We start from the raw sequence: 27,485 nt of genomic DNA on the forward strand, positions 1-27,485 counted from the left end.
TTTCCTCCTTTTTTATTTTTCCACTCTAGTTCACAGGAGCATCAGATGTCATTTACAGGCGAACCCACTTCTATTAAGTGAAAATCAGCAAGAAGGGAGAGAAAACCAGAGACATACACCAGAATTATGCAGTGACAGTGTGCAGAAAGGCAGCAAACCCTGCACAGTGGCTCTCATTTAGAGGGAACAGGGCTTCACATGTGGCTTTCTGGCTCAAGTTTGCTCCTTACTGTAATAAAAATGTCACATTTTTACATCTTCACTCCAGTTCACATTTATTTAGCTTTTCCTTGTGAGGTTTTCAAGTTGGGAGCACTGCGGTGACCAAGTGGGAAAGTGTTTTTAATGATTTATTTAATCAAACCACTAGTGGAGAGACTTGCTGTTCAGTTACGCGGTGCCAAATTACGCACAACAGCAAAGAGCCATATCACAACCGCCAGCTCGTCTTTAACTTCTCCTTCATGAGCTTTCAGGGCACAAAATAATGCGTTTGTAAGAGTGTGAGCCGCTGCTGCTGCTGCTGCTGCTGCTGGTGGTGGTGGTGGGGCTGATCTGAACTACTAACCAAGTCTTAGAGAGATCAAAATTCAATCCCGTTCTGAGAAAAAACAGAAATGACGTTATTTGAATATGTGCCCAAAATCCTTAATGAATAACTTAGGACGAGTAGGAGGCAAATGCTGCCCCAGCTGTTTCCTGTTGAAAATGTCTGTGTAATGTAGATAAATGTGAGGGATTTTCTCTCTAAATCCGTCTCCTGTTCGCTAAATCTCACTTCTCCAAAACGAGCCTGCGCAATGGAACAAAGTCGGAATATTGAGATGTGACATTGCCCGCATCTCATCCTCTTTCTCCCTGTTTTTAATGACTTTAAACAAGTTCATTTTCGTCGGGCTTTGTCTTGTGGAGACCCGTGGGGATGTCTAGCGCTTTTTCCTTTCAGTGGCATTTATGTGATGTCTTCAAGGTAACTTACCTGATTTCCTTTGACACTATACATTATCACCTTGATTCTTCACTTGCTCACTATTTGCACAGAGCATCTTCGCCTACTTTAAAAAGAAACAATAAAAGGGGATTCTTATCGCTTGCTTGTGTTTCACAGCTTTTGAACGCATGCATTGGTGCGGATTTATTCACATTTTTCTCCTTTTCATCCACTTATGGAACAACTCTCCCGCATGTCCTGGTAATCTATTTTATTTTATTTTTTTCCAGAGATAATTATATTTTCTACATTTTGCTTTGATTGATTCTTTTTTCTTTTTTTTTTGCAATTAAAAAAATCATTGACATGGATCGTGCATGACTTTCAGCGCAGGTATGAATTTGGACATTTTCCGTGCGCCCGGCGCTCTTTTTCCACCAGAAAGCCCTAATGCAGCTGTGCAACTTTCAAAGTAATTACTGCTGAGTCTGCATAATTTACGTGGTAAATATCTAACCTGATGCCTCTGCGGGGTTGAAAGACAGAGAGCGGGAGAGATTATCAAGAAACACTTGCGGGCGTCGGGACTTTGCGGTTGTGATGTAGATGGATAACGTTCCGTGTTTATTCTCTTTATTATGTACATTTGGCCCAGTCAGCTTCCTCCGCGGGCTTTGGCGGGAGAGCCTTTTTCCATCTCACATTTTGGATCGGAAAGATCCCTTGGCAGCTCATTTATTCTCCTTTCTGAGTGTCGAAGCACTTTTGCGCCTAATAATGCGCTGACAGCTGGGCTTTGGCACATTTTAAATGTTAAACTGGTTGTTAATGATAGATAGCCTGCATTTAATTAATGTGATTAATGCAGATTGTTGTTAACTTGCTAAGACCCACTACACAGAAGCCGGGCGGATGGACAAGAAGGAGAGGAGGGGGGTATAGTGTGTTTTCAATTTGGACGCGCTCCGCTCGGTTACGCACAGGCGCTCCGGAGCATCAGAGCTGCTCAGCCTCCTGTTTGACTGACTCTGGCACCGAGTGCGAGTCTGGATTTAATACATTTTCCTCCACATCTCCAAACTCCTGTAAAGTTACCATCTGTTTCTTTCCCCTTTTTAGCGGATGGAACATCCTGGATGCCCAACTTTAAGCTGGCTGCCTTTTTTTTTTCAACCCTGTGTTTGACAGTGCAAGTGTAATACTGCCACTTACTGACGTGCCTTTGAGCAAGACACTGTGCAACAAACTGTCACAGCAGATGCGCTAAATGGAGAAGAGTGCATGAAGCTTTGAGTTGTGGTTAAAAGAAACTCTTTTTCCGATGATGCTGTGAAAATGTTCTTGCTCTCTCCCTGTGCGCAGAGTGCGATGTGCTGTATCTCCTGTAGCCACACCCTCTCACTACTGCTGTGCGTCCTCACCCTGACTCCGACGGCAACAGGGGCGGGCCCTGAGACCCTGTGCGGGGCGGAGCTGGTCGACACGCTGCAGTTTGTCTGTGGAGAGCGAGGCTTTTATTTCAGTAAGTGCACCTTTTTATTTATTCATAAAGGTTGGCTGTATATGTCCCAGAGCTCTCCACCTCCTGCGAGCTCATAAATAAAAGAACAGCCAGTTTGACATCTCGTCTTGGCTTTCCCTTAATTTTTTTTTTTTTTTTTTTTTTACTTCATTCATTCCTCATCCACTCTTACATCTTATATTTAAGTTCCCTGTACATTTGTTTTAATGCTACTCTCATCACCGAGGTCAAATTCTGAATGAGAAAAGTTAGATGAAATATGGAATAATGATAAGTAACTCTTATTGGTGGCAAATCGCAGCTGTGACCAGAGGGAAAGGGCTTTAAGTGGAATTTGGCTATCTCCAAGAAAAAGGAGGGGTAGAAAGTAAATGTTGCAGTGAAGTTTTTTCTTTTTTCCACCAGAGAAGGGAGAGCCACCCAAAGAAAACCCTCGACCAAGAAACCAGGATTTAAATCTCCAATTTTTCCATTAAGGGTACAACCTAGCCCAGAGCAGCACAGGATATATGGAGCTATGAAGGTTAGGTGCAATGTTCCACCGGCAGCCAGAGTTTCTCAGGACATGTATCCTGCTCTGTCTGTCAGAGACGAGCAGCACGACTGTACATTAACAGTATAGTTGGCTCCCACAGAGCTGAAGGTTAGAAGCTTATTATTCACTTTTCTCTGGCTGGCATCCATCAATTAAGCCAGTTTCAGCAAATGTCCTCAACGAGCATCACATCTCCACCAACAGTCATTTCTTATTCATAAAATTATTAGTTCTCCCTCTGACTCCTGTGCAGTTTTGTCATAACAATCCATTTTAAATGGTTTGGTTTGGTCCCAAAGTTATGAAAGATTTTCCACATGTGGTAGACTTTGTCAGCTGCCAGTTCGAAAAACAGAAGAAGATATAAGATTTCTCTTGGAGATCAGCAGCATCTATAATGCATTTGCAGTTCTTCTCTTTTCCAGTAATTGATTTCTTTCACCTTCACTTGAACCTGAATAGTTTGAAAATATACCTTTTCTATCGTGTAGGACAATTAGAGGCCAGAAGAAGGTGGGGGGAGGGCAGTAGTGGTCTAAAGCCATGCTCAGGTTTAGCAGATAACTTTACTGCGTTCAATAACTTAGTTTGGCTTGATAACCCATTATTTTTTTCCTAATTATCACTAAAATGTAGCTGATTGAAATGAATTGGATAAGCAGAAGAGAATGGATGGCATTCACAAGCCCAGTCTAAATGCAAGCAGCATAGACTTCACCCTATGATAAAACCTACCCTGCTTTATGGTCCTATTTGACCTATTTGACCATAATTTACTACGTAATCATCATGTTGCATTAGCTAAAAACCAATAATCAGCAAAGTGTTTACTGAAATCACAGATCGCAGGAGATGATCTGGTCATCTTCTAATAGAATTCTACGTAGTCCGACTTTTCCCATTTTTGCACCAGAGGAGTCGCCCCCTGCTGGCCATTAGAAGAAAAAAATGCAGGTTTAAGGGACTTCAATACAAATATTGTCTATACACTCTGGTGTTGAAACAATGCTTAACAGCTGGATTTAAATCCTTAACTGACCTAAACCAAGTATTGTGGTGCTGTGATTCCACAACGTGTGGGCCAGCTTTTAAGGGTACTGCAGGGCCCACAACCTCAAACTAGGAAATACCTCATCTTCAGTTCATGTGATGATCAAAGTTGCAATTATAGGTTTGGACCACAGAGCTACTTCTACTAATCTAAAGTATTTGTGAAAAAATTACGGCAACACACTAGGTCATGGTTAGCACTGCAGTTAGTAAGAACATAACATAACGTATACAAGTGGACTGATTGATTCTTATATAGCGCTTTTCTACTCTTTCGGAGTACTCAGAAGGCTCTATACAACATGCCACATTCACCCAATCACACCCATTCCACAAGAACTTTCTCTATTCATAGTGCTTTCTAACTACATTCACACACATGCATACTCCGATGGATGCATTGGAGAGCAACTTGGGGTTAGTATCTTGCCCAAGGACACTTGGCATGCAAACTAGAGGAGCCAGGGACCGAACCACCAACCTTCCGATCAGTAGGTGACCTGCTCTTCCTGAGCTACAGCCAACCCTCTAAAGGTTCTTATTGTTGAAGGGTTATTTCCATCTGCAGATCTCTACATGTGGTGGCATGGCTCTGTTCTGGGACCTTTCCACCTTTCAATATGCATGGAAAGGTGTGCCATGGAAGTGGGTTCTAAAGTGGCGTGCAGATGTATATAGATGTGTATAGCAACTGGGGACAGACTAATAGATGGGATATGCTTTAGGCTCGAGTCCATTTGTGTCATGTGATGCGAGTATGAGGCTCTGAGGAGGCGTCTGTGTGCCTGGTAATTTACACGAGCACAAAGATTTTACATTACCCTGCACCAACTACACTTGCGCCCTTCAGTCGGACTACAGAGACATAACAACAACCATTGCTTGGCCGTGGTGTCTCTTCAGCTATCTGTAGCTGTATCAGAATATAATAGACTCTTCATGCAGCTTAAATATAAGAGTTGGTCAACTGGATTTGTACAAGTTTATCAGCTCAGCTATCAACTGTTCTCGTCTGGCACTGAGAATCATCCGAACTGTGCTTTGATGGGACTTGCTACACCTGTCATGAAAAACGTCTGACACTGCATACAAAGTGCATTATGCAGGAAAGTGTTTACAGAACTCACGTCAGAAGGTAATTTTCCCAAAGACTTCTATAGGACCAGAAGTCTTTTTCAAACTACAGCTATCACCCTCTAGTGGCCTGGAAAAAAATGCAGGTTTAAAGCACTTCCATGTTGGCTTCTCTTTTAAAAGCCAGAAGCTACTCTCAGATCAATTTCCTGCTTTCTACCAGCTTGTTTATGTATGACTTTATTGTTTCGGAGAGATTGGAAATTAAATAGGCACAATACAATTCACACATCACTGTAAAATCTCTCTCTTACCCCTTCTCTAACCTTAACAAAGGGTCTGAGTTGCATAACCTAAACCATGTTTCTGGCTGTTATGCTAAGAGATTCTACAAATTAAATCATTTTAATTCTTTGGAATTCGGTCTTCTGAATGTAAATAGATTTTTTTTACAGATAGCAGTGTCAGCATGCACCTTGCTGCTCCTCTCCCCGAATCCTGCTCCTTGCAGCTTTTCCAGGACCAGTCCACATCATTCTCTGCGTCAGGGCCTCTGTATGGCATTTGCCAGAAAGTTTTTTGGAGAGCCACCAAGCTACTGCAAAGCTGCGAGCCGTGTTCGTCCAGATGCTCCTGGCAATACCCACATGCTGTGGAGTGGTCTTGACAGCCAGTCCGATTGCCAGTATTCTGCCTGTTAAGACTTTTTGGTCTTTGGATTCCCTCGGCTTCAGCGTCTTCTTCTTTAAATGGTTTAAGAAACAGAGTCGGAAAAAATTAACTACATGATCAAACATAACATTTTAATAAGTGCAGGCCTTGGATTCTGAGTAAACAGGTTTGAACTTTGGCATCTTTTTTTCCTTAGCAGTCTTTTTTTTTTAAAACCCCAACTCTGAACATTTCATTTCTCCGATTTTGAAATGGTCCCGTGACCTGTCTGCAGCTGTAGCTTAAAAGTTTTTGATATGTTTAGGATTTTGACATGGTATGAGAGTGTTCAGAGCCGGGTGATGTGGGAATGTGACAAAGGGTTGGATACTGATACCGGAGTTTAACTGCAGTTTATTAAATGGGAAAGTGTTGAACAGAAGCCAATGCAACTCATGAATCCTCATGTAGAATATACTTCTTAAACAGGAACAGACCTTTTTGTGGTGGTTGGTGGAACGTATTTGTCTTTCCCACATTACCTTACACTGAGCTGTCAGTGGACTACACAGCATCCATCTATCAATGCTACTTTTTCCTGTTAAAAAGAGGCGTATTTCATGAACACTCCATCCATTCTCTGAAAAAGATGACGAGGTTTGAGCAGCAGGGTGCTGTGCCTTGGAAAATATGCTTCTCGCCGTCGTCCTCGGTTTCTCTCGCTCTCTCATATTCTCGCTGTCATCCCTTTTCCTTTGCTTCTAGTCAGTAAAATATCTGGAGAATCCATTTGGGCTCTGTCGTCCATAGGACGCAGCAGAGTAACGGCTTGGCCAAAGGAAGCGTGATCCTTTCCCTGAACTCTTCCCCTCCAGTCTGGCCGTGTTGAACTTGGCAGCCCTCTGATTGATAATGTGTGTAGAGACAGTGTTGCAACAACAGCGGGCTTTATGTGCTCACAGTGCTTTTTGCCATGCCACCAGTAAAGTGAAGCACACTTGTATTTCACAACTGCAGATTTCCTACCCTGACAGAAAACATTAGTTGGTGGAAATTCATTTTTTTAAAGGGTAATTAAACAAACTGCGGTCAATGAAACAGAGAAAAAAAAACCTGCAGTCAGTTTTTCCAATTATTAGCCCGACCTAAAAAATCCTTAGTTGTCTTTGTAATGCTTTAGCAGGCAGGACTGCGGGGTGATTTCACTGGGATGTTCATTCCATGAATCAGATCTGTTATGGGACATTTTTTGGCTGAAGTGTGAGTGCTAAGTAGCTCCGCGCTCTAAGTCACTTTTAGTTCATGCTGAAATATTCAGCTGTTTTAGAGTGAGCACGAGATATTTAATCTTACTCTGTAAGACTTCTGCATAGTGTCTGCAAAGAAGATGAAATAATCCATCCTTTTTTCAGCCAAAAGCTCATCGTCGCTACACAAATACCCAATAAGAAGGCAACCAAATATAAAATGCAGTGTGCTCAGGTGAGTTGAAGGTGGAAAGGAGAGTGGAGGATGAGATATGACTTCCTTTTCAGTGTCTGTCCCTGCCAGTTTTATTCAGAGCCACTTGAGCTGGAGAAAGAGGGAGAATGTGTAAACAGCACGTCACATGCACACACTTAGACTCACGCATGGCGAGGCCTGGTCCCTCAGCAGCAGGGGATTATGTGGATTACAGGATGATCAGGACACCCTCCACCATCCCCTCCCGCCATAGTTTTGCACTGGACCTGAGCACACAGCGGAAGGCACCAAGGCCCGAAGAAAGCCCTCCTGTGTCTTCTCCATCGCTATGAAAAGGTGTCGATTTCCCATGAGGACCTGAAACTAAACATCTCTGACCCCCGCTGCGAAATACTGGAACAAAGAGGCTTCTCATGAAAAGGACAGGCAGGCGTCGTCCAGATTTAAATCTGTACATTAGGTGAAGTTGAGACTCGAGGGATTTGAGGACACTAAAGAATACTTAACCTTTTCAGTCATTCACATTATGCAGGCCTTCTACAAAGAAAACAGGGGAACATTAGTTAGATTTATAGATATCTTCTTCATGGCGTTCTTTTGTCTTTATAGATCTCATAAAATGGCTTGGTTTCGCTTGTTAGGTGTAACCAAAGACTCATGCACAGCAGTGATCACATTACATTTGTCTGTAATGCAGAAATGTAGCCTTCCTAAATTCGATAACTATTCAAATACTCAAGGCTATAATAAATAATGACATTTATCTCCATGATAAGCAGAAGAAATACATAATCAAACACAGGCATTAACCGCAGACAATCTAAAAGATGGATGCAGCTTCCAGGCAAAGTTCTTTCACCTGCGATCTTTTTTAATGGCCACCAACTGGTGATAAAGACTTCCAGTGTTGAGGCTTTGCAGACACATGACCACTAACCATGTAATGATAACTTAACTTGTCTCCCAACTACCGATCATGAGAAAAAAACAAATTTTCATTGACCAGTTGCAAGTTGTTTCTGAAGGTTGATGGCAGTCCGCAGGGCAAATTATTGCCAAAGTCCAAGTCACCCAGGCCTACAGAGCCGTCAGTGACCCCCTGGCAACTACCTGTATTCCCCACCTGGTTGCTAAAAACGCTAGCATAATGAAGTGGTTGCAGTTTGGATGGAAGTGGCTGACTTGTCTACAAATAAGAAAAGTGTCATTCAAATCGGAAAAGGAGAAGGTTCACCTTCAGAGTGAAAAGGTGTACCTCAGCGCTACAGACACCTTTTATCTTGCCCAAGGACACAACGACCGGACAGTCTCGTCGTTGTGTCCTTGGGCAAGACACTTCACCTACCGCCTACTGGTGATGGCCAGAGGGGCCGATGGTGCGATATGGCAGCCTCGCTTCTGTCAGTCTGGCCCAGGCCAGCTGTGGCTACAACTGTACTTGCCTCCACCAGTGTGTGAATGTGAGAGTGAATGAATAGTGGAATTGTACAGTGCTTTGAGGGCCCCGAAAAGCGCTATATAAAATGCAATCCATTATTATTATTATTTTGAACTTCTCCATTTCTGTTTTGAGTTGCATTTTATCAAGCTGTTTTACTGCTTAGTTTGCAGTTAGCAAGTATTTGCATACATACAGCAAAAACTACAGGCAACTGTAGCAATCTGCTTGCAACTAAAGCAGTCACAAGGAGGTTTTTGGTGCAGCACCTTCTTTGCAACTGATTTCATCCAGCTACAACCAGAAAACTCTGGGAAGCCCTACCTCGCTACGTGGTTATGCGATGACATTTAGCTCAAATTTGCATATCATTTTCACCTGAATTGAACTGCTCTGTAGTTCATTTGGTGCTGGACTGAGACCACTTTCTCCAAAATGTCCCACTGCAGTATTTCCAAAAAGTCTTGTTACACAATCTTTATATTCTCATACAGATTCCAGACATTACTTTTCAAAAGACTTCCCATTGTTCAGAAAACATGGATTTGAAAACAAATGACTCCATAAATAACTTAAATCCAATAATAGTATAACATAGGTAATTACATTTGTAAATTCCAAAAGTTGTTGCAAAACTTTGCCAAGAACACATACCCTGAAAAATCCATCTTTAAATATTCATAATGCATTTGGATAAGGTTCAAATTCTCACAAGCCGTAAAACATGGTACCAATGATAAAGAGATAGTTTCTAGTACTTAAAGCAGCTCTTCTAGTCCCTGCCCAGCCGTAAACTCCCTGACACTTCGCAGGAGGAGCAGTTCACTGGCTCCAAGAATCCACTGCTTTTTATTGACCATGACCAAGCTGTAAAACTCAGATGCTTTCTGTGCCACTCTGGAATGGGGAAATCGAGCCATCTCTCTCCAGTGCTGTTCCTTGGAGGAATGAGCACTATGCATGCTGAGCCTGTCAAATACCAAACCAAAGATGTTTCAGGGAACCGTGCGGTGACATCAGATGAAAGACTTTACGAAAAACTAACATAGATTGTGGATAGTCAAAACTATAGCATAGCTTCTGTTAAGAAGGATGCTGTCAGAGTGACATCCAAGGTGAAGAAGTACTCCACCCCAAAGACCAATTTGTGGTTTTTGTGCAGCCAGCTGTAGACTTAAACTTCAAACAGTGCTCCTATACATATTCCTCCTGATGGAGGAAGAAGAGCTGCTTAGTTTGCTGTGTTTGGCTGAACAACAGGAAAAAGTCAAAAAGAGAAAACGGTGTGTGCAAATTCAAAACAAGAACAAGATCAAGGTTGTGCAAGACATCACTAAACTACACATGGCGTATGAAACACACTTTCAGTTGACTTTTAATTGGTGTGACTGCAGTGGTGCTAGTCCACACGGCTTCAGATTTTGGGTTGAGTGCTAATGTGCATATCAGTGATACAATGAGACAAAAGTTATGATTTGGCCTTTAAAAAACACTTAAAAGAAGGTTCTGTAAATGTCTAAGTGGCTAATTCGTAGTGGACGAAGACTGTGGTTGTTTTCAGTTTACAACCGGTAGAACTTATTCCAAAGTTAACACACTTATGGACAAAAGAAAATACCTCAGAACATATCAAAATGTTCATAAAACTTCTGAAAAGAATAGCTTTTTCAATGTCCGGGGTTTCTCAGAGATGTGTGTGTTAGTTGCGGTTCCTTGACTCACCGGTTGTGCGACGTAGATGGCTATCCAGTGTATTAGGCCCTCCTAAATAAACCTCCGGCTTTTTTCTCTTTATTTTCTCGAATTCACCACCAAGTAAGGTATGTGCTATCCATTAATCTCTGTGTTCAACATCTTCTCAATAATCCCTTTTACAATTAGAAACTAAAAAACGCTGCTCTGGTTAGAAATATTTGTACAGGCTGGCATCATCTGCAAAGAAGTAAGTCGTTAAAGGTCCTTCCTAAAGACAGTTGGTATTTAATAATCAAAAGAAACATTCTTTCTTTAAGTTTTCCTTCAGACTGACTTTTGCAAAATCGGCAAAACCTTTTTTGCATCTTCTTCATTTACCCTTATTTAACAGTCACAGAAAACAATTCTTTGTTGACGGGGGATTACAGCAGTTATCCAAAGGTTTTAGACCTGATTATTATATGCGTGTTTTCCCCTAACCTGCCTGAGCTGATTATCCTACATGCTACAACCGGCACCAGCTGATTACCCTGTCCCTTCCAGCTGTTTGTGCAGCAGGGTGGCAAACTATTTTCAGAATAATAGCGGATGTTAATTTGTAAGGCTTTATTGGGGGGGGGGGATTGAAAAACAGGCCAGGCATTGAAGCACAGCCCCTCTTTTGGCTTTCAGAAACCATTATATAATCACCAGCCAGGGCTCAGTGTCGCAATTTTCTCTTTTTAAATGTCTTCACGTCAGGTGTTAATAGAACACCACTGTTACTCAGTGGGACAAGCACTGAAAGAATTTCTTAGAAAAACAAAGTGAATACAATCGTTTGAACTGTATATAATAAAGATTTGAATATCCAAATCAAGATTTTTTTTCCAGCCATTTAAATATTTCAGTTGTCTAGTTTGCACACATCTAGTTTAGAAGTCTGAGATCTGGGTAAATCCAGTTCTTCTGTTTCCTAAATAATGCAGGTGCACAAGGTATTTTTAGCATCCAGCTACCTGATGAGCAACATGAAAGCCTCCCTATCACCCCCCATCTCCTCCTCTTCATTCACACCTCTGTTAGCCTCCACTCTGCTTTGTGTCTGGGGGTCTGAGGAGAAAGATGCTTCTGTTTCTGAATGAAAGCTGCTCTCTGTTCAAAATAACGTTGTCAGGACAAGGCAGACAGAGAGCAGAAGTTAATGCACTTTGTCAGCACTGGCAGTCTTCTGAGCCAAGAGCTATTAACTCTGAGAGGGAAAGGCATTTCCTCCTTGTAAATGCCATATTAAATTATTATTATTTCATTTGGTAACAGGGAAAAGCCCATCAGGACTATATTGTTCAAGGTGAGCAGGGAATTGTAAATGGGGAGTCTGGGTTTTTCTAAAAGCCACCAAAGAGGGTGGGTTCTGGGGGGTTAGGGAGTTAAAAGAGGAAGTGAGTACTGGCGTCACTGTAACTAAATGTGATCATTGAGTCAAAAATCTGTCACGCCCTGAGATGTATTATTTGGACTCAAAAACCTCCCCCAAAAAGCAAAATACCCAAAACACCTTTGCTAGCTGTGGCTTTGCTTCTTTACTTCATGCAGTGAGCATGCATCATGTCTCCATCCTCAAAATCTGTGTTATTTGAACGAGCCTCCAGGGTGCTTCTGCCAAATAAAAATGTGAATGAACAGTGGGACATAGCCAATGGTGGTGTGGTCCTAAAAGCCTGCCTGGATGTTTCTGCAGGTGGATCGGGCCCAGGGGACTTGTGGCTTGGCCTCGCTGGACTATGTAAAAGACACCTGGGCCAAAATGGCTGAGCAGGATATTCTCACCATTTGGGTGACTGCCCCCCTTCCCCCACCCTTTCCCTCCTTTTTTTTTTTTTTTACATTGATGCAGCTGCCAAAATGAGTCCACAGTGTGCAATGTGATATGTTGTAAATTTTACATGTAAGAAATCAGTGTCACTGAGACCGTACGGCTGTTATCACAGCTTTATTACGAGCGTGGCGTCGGCGTCCAGCCATCGCCAGAATGTCTTTGATTAATTCTATTAAAAAAATAAGAAGCATAGGAAAGGGAAAATAATAATGTCATAATTTTAAAGACTCAAAAGTGACAATTTCAACTGAAAATGCGTAGTAAACTTTAAATCAATGGGTATTTTGGGTAAAAATAGACAAAGGCACGGATTTTGTTGGCTAATATAAAATGTTTTGTCAGCTGTACACATGTAAAGTGTTTTTTCTGGCCTATGCTTTATATTTGTACAAATTAAAAAATATATGCAATTATATGTAGAAAGCACGGAAATCATGAAACAACATTGTTCCTTTTTGCTTCCTAGCTAACATCAATATTTTTGTTGTTGAGTTTGGCTGGTTCAGCTAAACCTGTACTGGCCATAAGCATGAGGGCAAATTTACCACTTAAATTATGTACTAAATTTCAAATCAAAGTTCCCTTAATTTAGAAGCAGGTATACAAATGCGGACAACACTGATTTTACTGGCTGAAAGGACATTTACCATTAACAGATTTTTTTTCCTATAGGATGATAGCAAATTAAGCTAGCAATAGTTTTGTTAACCGATTTAAAATGTTGTCTCTGGCTGACTTTTTATATAAATATACTTTTAGAATAAATCCAGTCATATGAAATCATTAAACAAATCTGTGTTTTTTCTTCAAGTCCAGTCAAGAGCCAAAATATTGCTATCTAGCCTTTTTATACCAGCTCATGTAAATAAGTGCAGATTTCTTTCTGAAGTAGTAAAGTTTGGATCAATGAGTCCTTTATTTCAGCGCACTAGCCACCAATTTTGTTGGGTACAAAATTAGAACTAAGCAATGGAACTTGTTCTGTCTCTCCATTGTCTAAAACCTGCTGCCGTTCTTCTCAAACAGATAAACCAACAGGGTATGGCCCCAGTGCAAGGCGGTCACGTGGCATCGTGGATGAGTGCTGCTTCCAAAGCTGTGAGCTGCAGCGCCTTGAGATGTACTGTGCACCTGTCAAGACTCCCAAGATTTCTCGCTCTGTGCGTTCACAGCGGCACACAGACATGCCAAGAGCACCCAAGGTTAGTAGCAGAGCGAACAAGGGGACTGAGCGTAGGACAGCGCCTCAGCCAGACAAGACAAAAAACAAGAAGGTGAGCAAAGCATCAAAACAGATAAATTTTAAAAATTGTTGATTGGATTGAATTTACATTTTGTTACATAATCAGAGCATACGTGCATAATATCCTGATTAATTAAGGTAATATAGCTTAATTAGCAGAAACTCATCCATCCAACTAAAGTGACCTAATTTTTCTTCCACAGAGACCTTCACCTGGACATAGTTCATCCTTCAAGGTATGCATGCAAAATGATCTCATGTTTCATTGTCCTTTTGTCATTTAAGCTTTACCAAACATGCAATCTCGCCAGTGACATAAGAGTTTCAAAAGCAGGGCAATTTTTTTTTACAAGAAATGAAAACTTTATATAAATCCTAGTTCTAAAACATCAGGGGGCAACTAAAGAAAGTGTAATTTCTAAATATGGATTCGGTGTCATAGTGTGAGCATTTTAAAATTCAACCATGTGCTTTTTACTCTTTTCTCCAAAAAAGAACACCATTAGAATCGGAAGAAGAAACTAAGTGGTTTTTGTGGTAGACCTGCAGTGGCACTCCCCAGGCACAATCTCCACTCTGCTACTGTACATTATGTCCTAAAATTCAGATAGCTTACAATACAACACATGCAAGGGAAGGAGCCAAAGCACACATATCACGTTTAGTGATTTTATGTTTGCAGCTGTTCGTACATCACTGGCAGTTGGTGGTGAACAATTTTAGATCTGTTCGAAGGTTGAGATCATACTCTGTCCGAATATAGCATGTTTTCTGACTGAATGCATTTGAAATCCGAGTGCCCACATCTGATCAGAATAACCACACTCAGAAGAGGCAGAGTGTAAAATCAAGCATTGTAGAGGGAAGGATGTTGAAGAAAAATTCAGTGAGCTGCATTTGTTTGAATTCATTTAGAGTCCAAGAATCAATTATATAAAGAACATATCTTTGATTTAAAATATGCAGACCTCCTTGGCAGGGAGGTAAGGAGTTAAGAACTAAGTAGATAACTACTCCTAGAATCTACTAGAATAAGTACTGTAATAAGTACAGGCAGAACTACTTATGTACTTCCCTATGTACTTATGTACTTTCCCTTACTTAGGTCTTGCATGGCTCAGGCACATAAAAGCACTGTTTAGAGGCTAGGATGTGCAGATGTTAGTGGAAGAAGAAGTTATTTAAACACTGAGAGTGAAGAAAGTAGCAGGTCAGGTAATTTTAAGGGCTTTTACTATTACTAGATTCTGGACTCTTCCAGGGCACAGTCCAAAGCAATTTTCCCCTGATTTCCCCTTGCTGTCAGTTGCTTGAATACAAGACCAGGATATCCCGTCTGCTCTAGTGTTACCCTAACCAGTGTAAGAATCCTTATGGCATATGACTGACCTTAGACAAGATCACTTTTAGACCAACATTTGGATGTTGGAATGTCTTGATGCATGTTCCATCATACCAGAACGTTGATTCGGTTCATTGTGGACTGAAAAGGACACTTGGATCATTAACAAAACTTTTCTCCCACTGAAAGTGTAATGTACAGATGAATGAAATCAACTTTTTGGGATTTGGAAGTTAGTTAGTTAAAACTGATTCCTATTTGAAGTTACCAGAAATAAAAAATGAAAAATTTGTTTTGTTTTATTATTGTTTATCACCATCACCATCATGTTGCTGTGGTTAGCAGCTGTTTTAGGTTCTAAGTTTGAGCATCCTGGTTGGCTAGGGTCTTTCTGTTTGGAGATTACATATCTGATTTCTTTCCACTGACCAAAGATGCGGTTGTTAAGTAAAGTGGTCATTCTGAACTGGCCATAGATGTGAAAGTGTGTGTTTCTAAGTTTCTCTAAATTAGCCCCAAGATGCATGGGTAACCACAAAGAGTGTATTGAACTTTTTACCTAATATCAGTTGGGATGTGTTCCAACCCCTTGTGACCCCTAAGTTGGATAAAGCTATATGAAAACTGCCGGGTAGATGGATTTTGACCAAATAAGTACAGAAGACCAGGCCATCCGGTATCTTCTATATCTCTGCTGTACATCTAAAAAAAAAAAAAAAGTGTTTCTTTTTTGTTGCAGGAAGTCCACCAGAAAAACTCAAGTCGAGGAAGTTCGGGGGGCAGGAATTACAGAATGTAGGGAAGGAGCAAATGGACAAATGCCCAGCAACTTGGGAGGAGAGAAGGGAGTGGCCTTACCTGGTACCCCTGTGGAATGGTTCACTGTAAAACAAAAGAAAGAAGATGCTAATAATGACCTGAAAAGCTCTTCAAAATGATTGAAAACAGAGAGCTAGGTGGTGTGTAAGGGTCTGATGTGGAAAGTTGTGATTATTTTATACACTGCACCATTCCATACTGGGAGGAATTCTTTGTTAATGCAATGTAACAGACTAGTTTAGCTGCTAAGACACGAACAAGAGCTTATTAAACCTCCATGTGGGAGCTGCAGCCTCCCCAGGCTCCAGGAAAGATGGGAACGTATCTGGGCCTCAGCCAATCAGAGAGCAGCATGGCTGTGGCTCGGTCACATTTAACAGTTAGTACCCCAGTTCAAAGCTGATATATTACATTCAGAGTTTGTTTTTATGCACCATCCATTACTGTGGATATTTTTATTATGTAAAAAAATAAAAAATAAAAAAGGTTTGCTTTAAGGACAAAGACCAGGTGGTTCATCAGAGTTTGAACATTGTTGTAGGTATTTTAACTTGAGCCTAAGTCTAAACCTTACTAAGAGGAGTCGCTGGAAGGTTTGAGATCAGTCCAAATCCCTCTTAAGCCCCAGGAAGTGTTCAAAACCTGAGGACTGAGTCTACAATCCAAACATTATAAAAAGAGCTCAAGCGCTATTAGAGGGGATTTTAAAGAAAGTAGGTAGTACAGAAGGTACTACAAAAACAAGACTGGGATTTTTCACATTTTCCAAAACAGAAAAACAAATTAACCAGAAGCTAAAACTGAGTTCTCGTTTGGCCCTCAGAAGCGTGTCATTCGGTGAAGTCAAAGTGCATTTGGCAAACTGAAGCGGAAAAAGTCAAATAATGACAATCAGGCAAAATGTTTGTCGTCTGCATCCTTTCACATGTCAACACCCCAGCCAAATTTGATTTTTGACAACAGTTCAGTCAACATTTCAGTTTGAGTGGAAACCTGTGTTTAACCTTGAACACAGGTTTCCACTCACAACCCGTGTTCAAGGGTAAACACGATGTTATGAAAGTTTAGTCAAAGCAAGTGCTCTAAAAAAAAAAGCAGAACCGTCACACGTATGAGTTTAAGTGATTGATCTTGACCTGGATATTTTATTAGCTTAGGAAGGCTGAGAATTTTGCAACTTTATCTGATGGCAAGAGTAGAATAAACCTCCACTGCATTCATTGCAGAGTGCACCCAAGAAACACGCATATTTGGTGAACGTTGGCAAAACCACAAGGACAAATCTTTCTGGTGATGTGATGTTCGCATATCAGAACACAAATACACATACAAAAGCACTCACAAGGTAAATTAGAGTTATGCAACTACGAGCAAAGGTCATGCAGACATACACCAACTTTGATGAAAAGCCAGTTCTGAGAAGTCCTTGCATGAGGACTAACAAAAACGGCTGTTTGTTTAAGCCTCCAAAAAAAAAAAAACGATAAAAAAAAAACGATAAAATAAACGAAAAAAATAATAATTGCCCAAGACGACTCATCTCTGGCTCTGTCTCCTCTGCCTGTGTATAATCAAACAGTATTCCCATTATGTTAACCTATGCATTACTATCATTCATTGTACATGATGGTTTCATATAACAAAACTGTATTAAGAATCCTATCCACTGTATAATGGTGCTATTTTGTAGTTTGTTACTTGCAAGAGATGGCTAAGAGACTGATGGCAGGGCTTACATTGGAGGTCTTCCCTTTTGCACAGCCTTGTGGCCACCATTTTAATAGTGTTTTTATTTGTAAGCTGTTTCAATAAGGTAGTAGTCTAAGCGAGTAAATGTATCTGTGTGAAATCTGTGAATGCATGAAGAATTTAAAAAAAAAAAAAGGAAATGAATATACCATGTTGTGTTCCCAAGAAGGCAAAATGCTATTTTTTCTACTGTTTTAAATTATTTTCTCAATATAGATCCCTTATGCCAAATAACTTGACAAAAGAACTGTGAACAATGATTCTTCCAATTGTATTAAGATTGTAAAAAGTCATCGTGTACTTTTGTCTGTCCAGATGTGTGTGTTGGTGATAATTCACCTAACTGGAAGTCAAAGTACCAGCTATTGAAATTACTTAAAACGAGACAATGCAACCTTTGTCAGACAGTAGACAATCAGCATACATCCAACAAAAATCCCAAATGTACCCATTTCAGTAACATATTTAGAGTCTGGATCTTTAATTTAATGACATAAATAAAAAGAGGTCATTGCTACTCTCGTAGAGACGGGGTGACGAACCCTACGAAAGTAGGGCTGTGGACTCAGAGTTGACTGGTCGATAGTTTAGTTGACACGCTCTTACCTAATAACATTTTTATTGATTATATGGTCCTCAGTCTTACTGGGCTCACAACTAAGGACTCACCCAAACCTGAGTACATTGACAGTACATAAGATGGGCACTGTGAAGTCAGCCACTAGTTTGAGAAATCCTGTTGAGGTCTTGAGCTGATTTATTTATTCCTTTTTTTCCCCTTTTTTTTTTCTTTTTTTTTTTCTTTTTACCATTCTTGATGCTTTGAAACCAGAAAAGATGAACTTTGAAACCACACAAATTTATATAGGACAGAAAGTAATTTTGAATCTGCAGGAGTCACCCTCTGGTAGCATTTGAAAAGAATGCAGGTTTAAACCTCTTCTGCTTTGGCATCTGGTTGCCTATGCCTATGAGTGTTGGCTAGCCAATGTAATTATTATTTATAGATTTAATGAACTATTACTCAGAGTCGGTTTCAAAGTAACTGACAACATTTAAAGTTCGCAGCATTTTGAAAATCACAGTTCAACTACCAACAAACCACATCATCTAAAAATTGTAAGCCAACATGTCTGCCTTAGTATATTTTAATATATTTTTTCTGATAATAACTTACACCTGCAGATTTATCCAGATACAGCTTCACTGGCTTCAGCAGATAAGACTAAAATGGGTATGACATACAGTGAAAGATTAGGGTCATTGAAAAAAAATATCTTTGAGTCGGACCTGTGCCTGTCAACATGGAAAATAATGGCATAGAGTTCAATATTTTATTCTATTTAAGTAAAATTAAAGAGCTGTTTCACAGAGATTGAGCTCTTCTGAAAACTACTCCATTAGCATGGGAAAACAATTACCGCCACAAGTTGTACTTGAAATGTTAATAAAATTCCTGCTGCTATCTCAAAACTCCAGATTTTTTAAAAAACCCCAGAGGATTATTTTTATCTTTGTTTTTTTTTGGGGGGGGGGGTTTTAGCTATTAGAAAACTAGCAAAGCCATTTGCAGATATATTACCTTTATAACTTTAACACAGTGGTTCAGCAGAACTTAGAAAAATACAGCCATAATTGCAGTTTTCCCATTCTTCCCGTTCCCACTCCTGGCTAATTGCCTGTAACACACTTCTCCATTATTTAGTCTGTTGGTGCTAACAGTCGTGACAGAAAAGAAGTGATCTTCCCACAAAATAAATCTAGGGCTGAATTATTAATTGTGCTTTGTCTCTACATTTTTTATTTAGCCAGTTAACTTAGCTTGCTGACTACGTGTACTCAATATAATCCGCCCACTAGCAATCCTAAAGCTCACAGATTAACACAGGAAGTGAACCCTGTGTGTTATTTCACCTCAATTTTTAAAGATTAGATAAACAAGATTCTGAGCTTTAGAGGAGCTTTAAAAAAATAAATAAATAAAACCCTCTGGGCAGAGCCAAGGCAGCTGTTCCCTGTTCCTAGCTAACATTGCTAAGCTAAACTAAAACTGGGCTTACACTGTGCGATTTTTTTCAGTTGCGTTATTCAGCTTCTGCTCAAACTGCACGATTAACTCGCAGGGGTTAGAAGTTCGTTGGTCACGATGCAGGGTCTCACACTATATGGCCCGATGCTCTGATGCGACCTGAGTGCTCACACTGTGCGTCCATAAAATTAAGGTTATAACGGAAATTCTGTCGCTCGCTCTCCCTCTGTCTTTCACTCACACAGACACGCACACCACCACCATCAACTTTGCTAAATTGCTAATGAAAAACATTGATCAGTCAGCTGTGATTGAGCAGCAGTGTAGATCCAACTATTTTCACGGTTGTTGTGGTCGTGATAATTTTGTGAGGCCACATCAAAAAGGCTCAGATGAGCTTTCCAAAGTTCTACAAGTGCCTCCATCGCTTGTGTTCAGCTCACACGCTGCACTGCTGTGCTACTCTGTCTTTTTCACCGACATTTATGTGTTTGCGCGTGCGCAGTGTGAGCGGCTGCGGTGACACCCTCACGACGGTCGTGAGGATTTCAAACAGGTTTGAAATCCTCCCGACCAAGCGATTGATGATCGTGAGCTGGTCGTGAGGTGTTAATCGCTTCTCGTTACAGTTAAAAATTAAATTAGCCCATGTTGAGAACTGAACTAAGATTGCATTGTCTGGCTTTAAGAGTAACCCAGGAGTTTAATTTATCTTGTCCAAAACATTCGTTATCAATTCTCAATTAAAACTTATTTTCACAGATTAATTTAAAAGTGTGTTTTTGTTTCTAAAAAGGTTGTATAATGTGGATTTGCTATATTCTTTAGTGTTTATTCTAAGCAAACTGTCTTATTAGTCAACCTGGCAGCAGAAATGAAATAGGAAGCTGGCTGGAGAACAGCTCTGGTCCTCCCAGATCTTCAGATAAATGGTATAAACCAAAGACTTTTCGATTAAAGTGAAGCCTCACTCACCATTATTGTATCATGAATGAAACCAATGAGCTGTTCATTAAATATCAAATGATGGTATCACTGTCTCAATTTCACTACAACAACAGTACACCCGTCACACTATGTTTCTGGTACCTGAAATACAGTTTGTGCATTAAAAACAGAAGCTGCAGCAACCATCTTCAAACAATGAATGAAACATTCCAGTTTGTCAGTGGTATGCAATGATCAATAAAGCCTGGATCATGGGAGCGTGTGAGTCATTCATGATTATATGAAGTGTTATACGAGATGATACAATTTCCTGAAGGTCACTGTCCAAAACAACTGTCTGATTGGAGCGCTGTTATTCATGGTGCTTGATTGCCTTCTGTAGACAAAAAAAAAAAAATACTGACAAACTGTTCACCATTCCTGCTGAATAAACCACTTGTCAACATCACAGAAATGGCTGGAGCGTTCTTTCATACTGCATGTGTATTTACTTATAAAAATCTCTGGGGAAACATAACCCTGTAAAGACATTACTCTCCCTGTCACATAACATCACACTGGTAGCGTCTATATGGCTTTTATTAGGAACCCAGTGGAGTCAGACACATAAACAGCAGATAATTACAAAGTAGAAGTTCGTCCCTCTTAAATCTTTAAAGACATTTTGGTCATGGATAAAGCCATAACTCAAGCTGAGGCTTTGTGCACCATGCATATGAATCTGGTTGGGCTAAATGACAAAGTGATACTTCCTAAGAGGCAGCAGGATCTGCCAAAGCAAACAGAGAAGGGGCGTGGCACTCCCTGCATGTCTCAGCTCTATTGGGGGATGCTAACAGTGACAGCGCTGAGCTCTGCTCGCTGTCAGCACTTAAAATTTTTTTTTTTTTTTTAAAGAACTGATGTATATGGGGCAACAATAAAACCCTGATAAACGGACTCTCTGGCTGACGCTCAGCAGACAGCGGAGATCAAAATGTGAAACAGCAGGAACGCTGGCAAGGTCCCGGTCATCCTGACCATCCTGGATGTTATTTCATCCCTCTCTATGACTAATACTGAATCAATTATCTTACCCTAATGGGACAATTGCAGGTTGCAAGCTTGCAAGATTTAGAGTTCAAATAAATTGGAGAGATCGTGTGCAGTGGAGAGAAAGAAAGCCAGTTATCGGAGTGAATATCAAGGTTAGGATGTCTTTAAAATGCTCATTTTATACTCTTATATGGGCTAATTTTTTATTACATGGTGAGTCAAAAGAGTGCAACACACAAACATGTTTGAATAACCTCAGGAACCAGGATGGTTGTGGAAAGAACAATCTCTTCCCATTGATCTACGTGCACTCGGGATCCAGTGCATCTGAGGACACAGATTTTGGACTGGGCTCTGAAACACAATCTCTCCACACTCTTCAACTCCTCATCTTAAGCACACAATTGTCTTTTGAATGACCTTGTGGTCTGTTTTACTACCCTCACCAATTTTACTACTTATTCTGCTGGTTGTTTTACAAAAAAGAAAAGAAAAAGAAGTTGTAAGGCCTCATCAGTCTCCCACCATCCATTTTTTTCCAAAAGGACACCCAGGATTTCACTTCACCGAATTCTAACTTTTACTCCTTGTTGTTGTCAGCATTTTTGTCTTTAATCTTAAATGTTGTTACATTTTGGAGGTAAAAATCCCATCTTGGAAAATGATGAGTTTACCATGAGAAATTTACAAGTAGCCATGTGTGTAATTTGATTGCTACTGCAAGCCAAATGCAGTGCAAAGTGCAAGAGCACGGTGCTAACTCAAGAATATTAGCAGCTAGACTAAAGAATGTATTCAAAAAAACCATGTAAAGCTTCAGAATTGGAGATTCTCTTTCTCTCAATTTCAGTCAACAGTGGAAATTCACTGAGACTTGATTATAGCAGGAGAGAGTGTTGGCTCAGCTGTGTGCTTTAAGAACCCATGATGTCAGAGCCTTATTTTCCTTGGAGAGGCTCTCATCAGCTGCATTGTTCCAGGAAACCATGGTCTGTTCTCTGGGCAAAAAAAAAAAAATCCTGCCCAAAATGCGATCCCCCCTCTTCTGCACCCGCATCTCTGCTGAATGCAGCACGCCGGCCTCTGGCACAGCTCAAGACACACACATAGATGTGAAGCATCCTGGACGAAGCATCACATTTCCTTGGAACCGGAGCTTCCCCTGCACTGCAACAGTGTTTGCCTTTTACTTTCTTTTTTGTTTTTCATTAGAAGATGAGTGTCGGTGATGAAAGGCAGCGTGTTAATACAGGACGAGGAAATAACATGCTGTACCCCGAAGGACTATTAAACAATGCTGCTACTGATGTCATAGAGCCCAGTCTTATTATGAGGTCTCGTTTACGCACAAAGATGTAGGTGGTGTGATTGAAATACAGCACCGGCAACTGACAGGTGATGCAACCAGCTGACAAAGCCGTTGATAAAAACACTCTGCAGCTTAACCGAGCTCAAAATTTAAAAGACGCACAGACCGAATCAGATCTGGATGCAATTACAAGCGCATACAAACAAGACCAACTGCAGTCAGTAGTTGAATAAACTTTGCTGGCATGAGTTGAAGATTTGACAAGCGGTGTTGTGGAAACATAAAGATTTAGTAAATAATGTTCATGGATACCCACTGAATCACATCTGGTCTTCATAAGATTATTTGACTCTTGGCTTTTCTACTAATGTTCTTTGTTACAGAATTATGGTAATGATTTCTTAGAAATTCGGACTGGGTGAAAAACGCAGTTACCAGATAGAGAGACCTTCACCACAGCTCAGAGTTCGTTGATTCCTCTCGGCAAGTGCCAGGGGAGCTGACAGAGCCCAGAGGCTCATGAATCAGGTGGACTTGCTTTGAATTCCCAGTCCAACCACTGTCCATGAATGCACCCTCTATAAGAATAAATATGGGAAAAGGGAGGGATACATTATCAGAAAGAAAGAGCGGGAAAGGTTACAACAACAGAGCACGAAGCTCACAAGTTCAGTTGTGCTTCTGCTGGAACGGCCGTGCCCCTGTGGACAAGTTCAGTCCTTCAGTAGAAGTCCTCGCCCTCCAACAATAATACTTACAAAATAAAGGCTGACCGCTCCAAGTAAAATCACTTCAGCTGAGTTCAATCGCTATTATTCATGTCCTGGTTCTCCATTCCCTGCTCCACGGCTCCTGTGATATTAATAAGGTAAGCCCTTTGAGCTGAGAAGAAGCCTACCAGGCGTTATGTCAACATTTTTGCTTGCCTCCGCCTTTATTGTCAGCTGATGGTCAGCACCTTGGTGTGAGAGCTTGTGATCAAACGGCCTGGAGGCTTGATCACAGGGCTATTGCAGATCAAATTCTCCTTTAAACAAAAAGTTTGACAGGTCGCTTATTTGCGTTCTTGATGAGAGTTAGATGAGAAGACCCCACTAACACCTGACACCACTCTGATTAGTATGGTAAATACAAAGCTACCGCCAGCAGCTGGTTAGCTTAGCTTAGCATAAAGAGTGAAAACAGCTAACCCAGCTGTTTTCACTCCTCCTACCAGCATCTCACAAATGACCTTTTTACACCTTAAAGTATGACATCAGCGTTTTGTCAATTTGGCCACTTGCCTTCTATCTGGTCGTTAAGTGATGACGTGACGAATCCTACTTCCGGGCCTAAAGTAGTCTGCGTTTAATATGGCTTTTGTGTTGTTAACATGTTTAATGTTTTGTATTTTCTTCTATTTAATCTCAAAAAGCTCCTAAAACAGTCAGTGATCACTGTTGACCTCCCTCGGCTTTTAATACCGCTAATCATTTATTTAAGCTCAGTTTTTAAAACCTTAGGATGTAACTACAGCCCAGCCCTTGCAGCAGTATATGAATGACTAACCTCGTCTTGTGGATGGATTATCTCAGTTGTTCTCCTGGCTGAAGTTTGGTCCTTTTACAGCATCCTGCCATGCGATTACATTTGTTCCTGACCACCGAGAACACTCACGTTAACTTTTATCGAGTGGAAAAAAAGTTAGCTTGTTTATATTATGCTAACATAGCTGTGTCGCTAGCGGTCACATAGCACATCATTATATACCAGCTAGTCAAACTTCAGTAACCCTACAAACGTCACTGCTGTTTAGTTTTCTGTCTTCATTTATGTTGGAAGTGATAAGAGAGCTGTACGTTTTAATTTGTTTCCAAAACCCCGCAGTCAGGACATGCTATATTGTATTTAGATAGAAGCTAGCGAGCTAACTTCCTGCTAACTTCTAACTCCGTTAAATGTCATAAACTCTGTTTTCATGGATGCCTGGATGTTAAACTCAATTGTTACACCTGGTAGAGCAGAACGCTAATCATTTTATTAAAGATGAAAGACTTTAGACAGTTTTTCAACTCTCAGTAATGCCATAGTGATTGTTTGATATATGGACCTGCAGCGGAGTTTAGGCCCAGACACGGCTAGTGACGTCAGACTTAACGACCGGATTGGCGTTTGGATGAACGGCAACAAGTGAAGCAAAGGATTCCTTTTCTTGGCCTTTTGTATAGCACTGTTCTTTCTTTATCATTCGACTTACTTTTTATCATATTGTAGGAATGTATTTTAATACCTTGGCTCCTTTTTTACCCTGGAGAAAACCTAGCATTAATTAAAATAGTTAAAATTGAGTTGTTTCACCCACATAGGGGGACATCCAGGGCAGACACAGAACTCCATGGAGTTATATATCTTTAAAAAGTCTGTGATTTCCTTTGGGAACTACCAGAAGACTGGAAAATGTTGTTTGTCAAAAGGACACTACTTAGCCAGCTGTCACTACAGTACAGATAAGGTAAAGAAAATGGATGGATGGATGGACCATTTACATGTACCATGATCTTTATAGGCAACAGTAGCTGGCGGATTATAAAGCATGACCCAAAACACAACAGTTAATGATTTTTATGACTTTGGAATGTCAAGATAAACTTCCTACAAAGGAGTCTTAGGCCTGGCTGCAATAGGAGTGAAGAGAACAAAATTAGTCCAGGCACTGTTTTGAGCTTGTAACTGACTATTTGGACTAGAGTGAGTTTTTACTTAAAGAGTCCAAAGTGAGAGCAACAGGGTGGAACGACTGGAGGATGGACGGGCAGGTGGGTTTGAGAGGTGAGTACTTAACTAAGACTTTCCAAATGAGCCAGATCAGCATGATAGAAAGAGGTAAGTGATACAGGCAGAAAGTGAACTCTTCAGCTTTTCAGGGGCAACTACGGAACAAGAAATCAAAGACGTTAACACAGGGGGGAACTTTGGAAATTACAGGAGCCATAGAGAAGCCTGAATGCTGCTCTACTATTGAAAAAAATATGTCAGAGATCGGATGTTTTAGTTGGTCTTTAAGTTCAGATAGGAGATGAGGAACAGGTCAAGGAATGGGCACGAACAGGAGACCCCATCTACAGGTCAAACCCATCCTTTACCTAAAGAGCTATGTCAGTAAAAAGCATGGGGAAAATCCCCTGAACAGTACAGGACCATGACAACATTTTCAAACCACAGGCTACTTTAACTATTTTAACTTTCTCTGATTTGTGTGAACATCAAAACCTTCTGAACACCATATTTCATACCACAACCACCATTTTTTGTTGGACCAAGGTTAATGTCTTTGTTCGCAGGGGTGCTTCACATCTGTAATTTTGGTTTGCATCAACTGGAAACCTTGAAGGCAACAAGTAAACAATAAGGTGTGAAAGGACCCCATTAGTGACTTCTACGGAGAGCTGTTTGCATGCTTGCTCTGTCAAATGTCACCAAAATCAGAAGAATCAGTTTTCCAGAAGCCAAATGCCTGCACAAGATTACATGGAAACCCAGCAAATAGTTCTTGAGGCACTTGCAATCTTGATTTAAGAGGTGTACTCCCGATTCCCAGAACTACTGGAAAAGCATTGATTAAAAAACCTGTCTTCAAGCAAAACAATCAGATTGGGGTGGGTTTTTTTTTTTTTTTTTTTTTTTTTTTTAATATAGCTTCAAAACAACCAATATAAACATTCTTCAAACAACAAAGAGAATTGCTTTCACTTGGCTGGTGATATAGAGGCAACAGAAGAAGAATGCTAACCCTAACCCAGGTTAACTAGGAGGCTTGAGCTCAACCTCTTTTAAGATAAACTTTCACTTGCCATTTAATTGGACTTTTTTGGTTAGATTAAGGAACATAAACTATGTGGGTTGCCTAAAAATGTTCTCCTTTTAAATTGTAAGATAAAAACCAACCTGGCTCAAAACCATGTAAAAGTGACCACATCAGAACACACTGTACTCGCACCAGCTAACGAGGCCACAAGAACATAACTTTAAATAAAACTTGTAATAAGAGCTTGCACAAGCAACCTGTGGGTTTAGTCTCCTTATAAATAAGATGAACCCCTCCTCCAGAATTTACAAAAGAGATATATTGTTAAATTTGTGACTTTTAGATAAGCTGACATGACTTTTGTTTTCATCAAACAGAATATGCTAGCCATTTCAGCCTATATTCCGTCTTTGAGCCAAGTTCAACTAACAGACTTCTTCTATTCAAAGTCTTGGCAAGAAGGTATAATAGTGATTGGTGATACCAGACAAATAATCTAAGTAGGTGCCTTTTTACCTGAGTCTGGAGGCGACAGCACCTTGTTGATGGGGATCTTGTTAAGTCACTGATACCTCTGAAAGATTCCCTGTGTGAGTTGTCTTTCTTACTGCAGCAAGTCTCCATCTTATCACCTGCTGGGTTAATTTCAACATGCGGATTTTGAAGGGACAGATTTGAATCAGTTCCTGCCCTTTGACCCTCTATGAGCCTTCTTTCCCCGAGTTCTTTAATGTGGTTAAAATGATAGCACACCATGTTTCCCCATCTTTAATAACCTTAATTCATCAAATCTTTAAATGTACTAAATGAAGTTTGGCACCTTTTGCTTCCCTATTAATGGACTTATACCACATCTCCTGTGACCTTTGATCTTATACGTTGATGTGTCCCTGTGGGAGACATGATGATGATTTTGTACATTAAACAATTGTGAGCTGGCAGCAAAATGCTCTCTCCCTCAATATATAAAGCAGCTTAAAGTCCAATCATACCAGTTGTTAAGGCAAGG

General features: G+C 40.5%; 1 protein-coding gene across 1 annotated transcript; it reads left to right on the forward strand.

Moving 5' to 3' along the window:
- The first annotated feature begins 669 nt into the window (after positions 1 to 669).
- Positions 670 to 20,843, forward strand: igf1 (insulin-like growth factor 1). The gene is made up of 5 exons (XM_084909654.1): positions 670 to 970; positions 2,294 to 2,453; positions 13,245 to 13,492; positions 13,665 to 13,697; positions 15,543 to 20,843. Exons 1-5 carry the CDS (start codon positions 923 to 925, stop codon positions 15,600 to 15,602), a joined length of 549 nt encoding a protein of 182 aa, XP_084765780.1. The 5' UTR covers positions 670 to 922; the 3' UTR covers positions 15,603 to 20,843.
- Positions 20,844 to 27,485: the final 6,642 nt, after the last annotated feature.

The sequence above is a fragment of the Perissodus microlepis genome, chromosome 17 (assembly GCF_051167445.1).
Source record: "Perissodus microlepis isolate ML-2025 ecotype Zambia chromosome 17, ASM5116744v1, whole genome shotgun sequence".
NCBI lineage: Eukaryota > Metazoa > Chordata > Actinopteri > Cichliformes > Cichlidae > Perissodus > Perissodus microlepis.

Coding starts and splice junctions, on each gene's coding strand:
- igf1 (XM_084909654.1), top strand. CDS start 923: ATGTCTAGCGCTTTTTCCTTTCAGTGGCATTTATGTGATGTCTTCAAG. Junction 2,454..13,244: donor AGAGCGAGGCTTTTATTTCA/GTAAGTGCACCT, acceptor CTTCTCAAACAG/ATAAACCAACAGGGTATGGC. Junction 13,698..15,542: donor GACATAGTTCATCCTTCAAG/GTATGCATGCAA, acceptor TTTTTGTTGCAG/GAAGTCCACCAGAAAAACTC.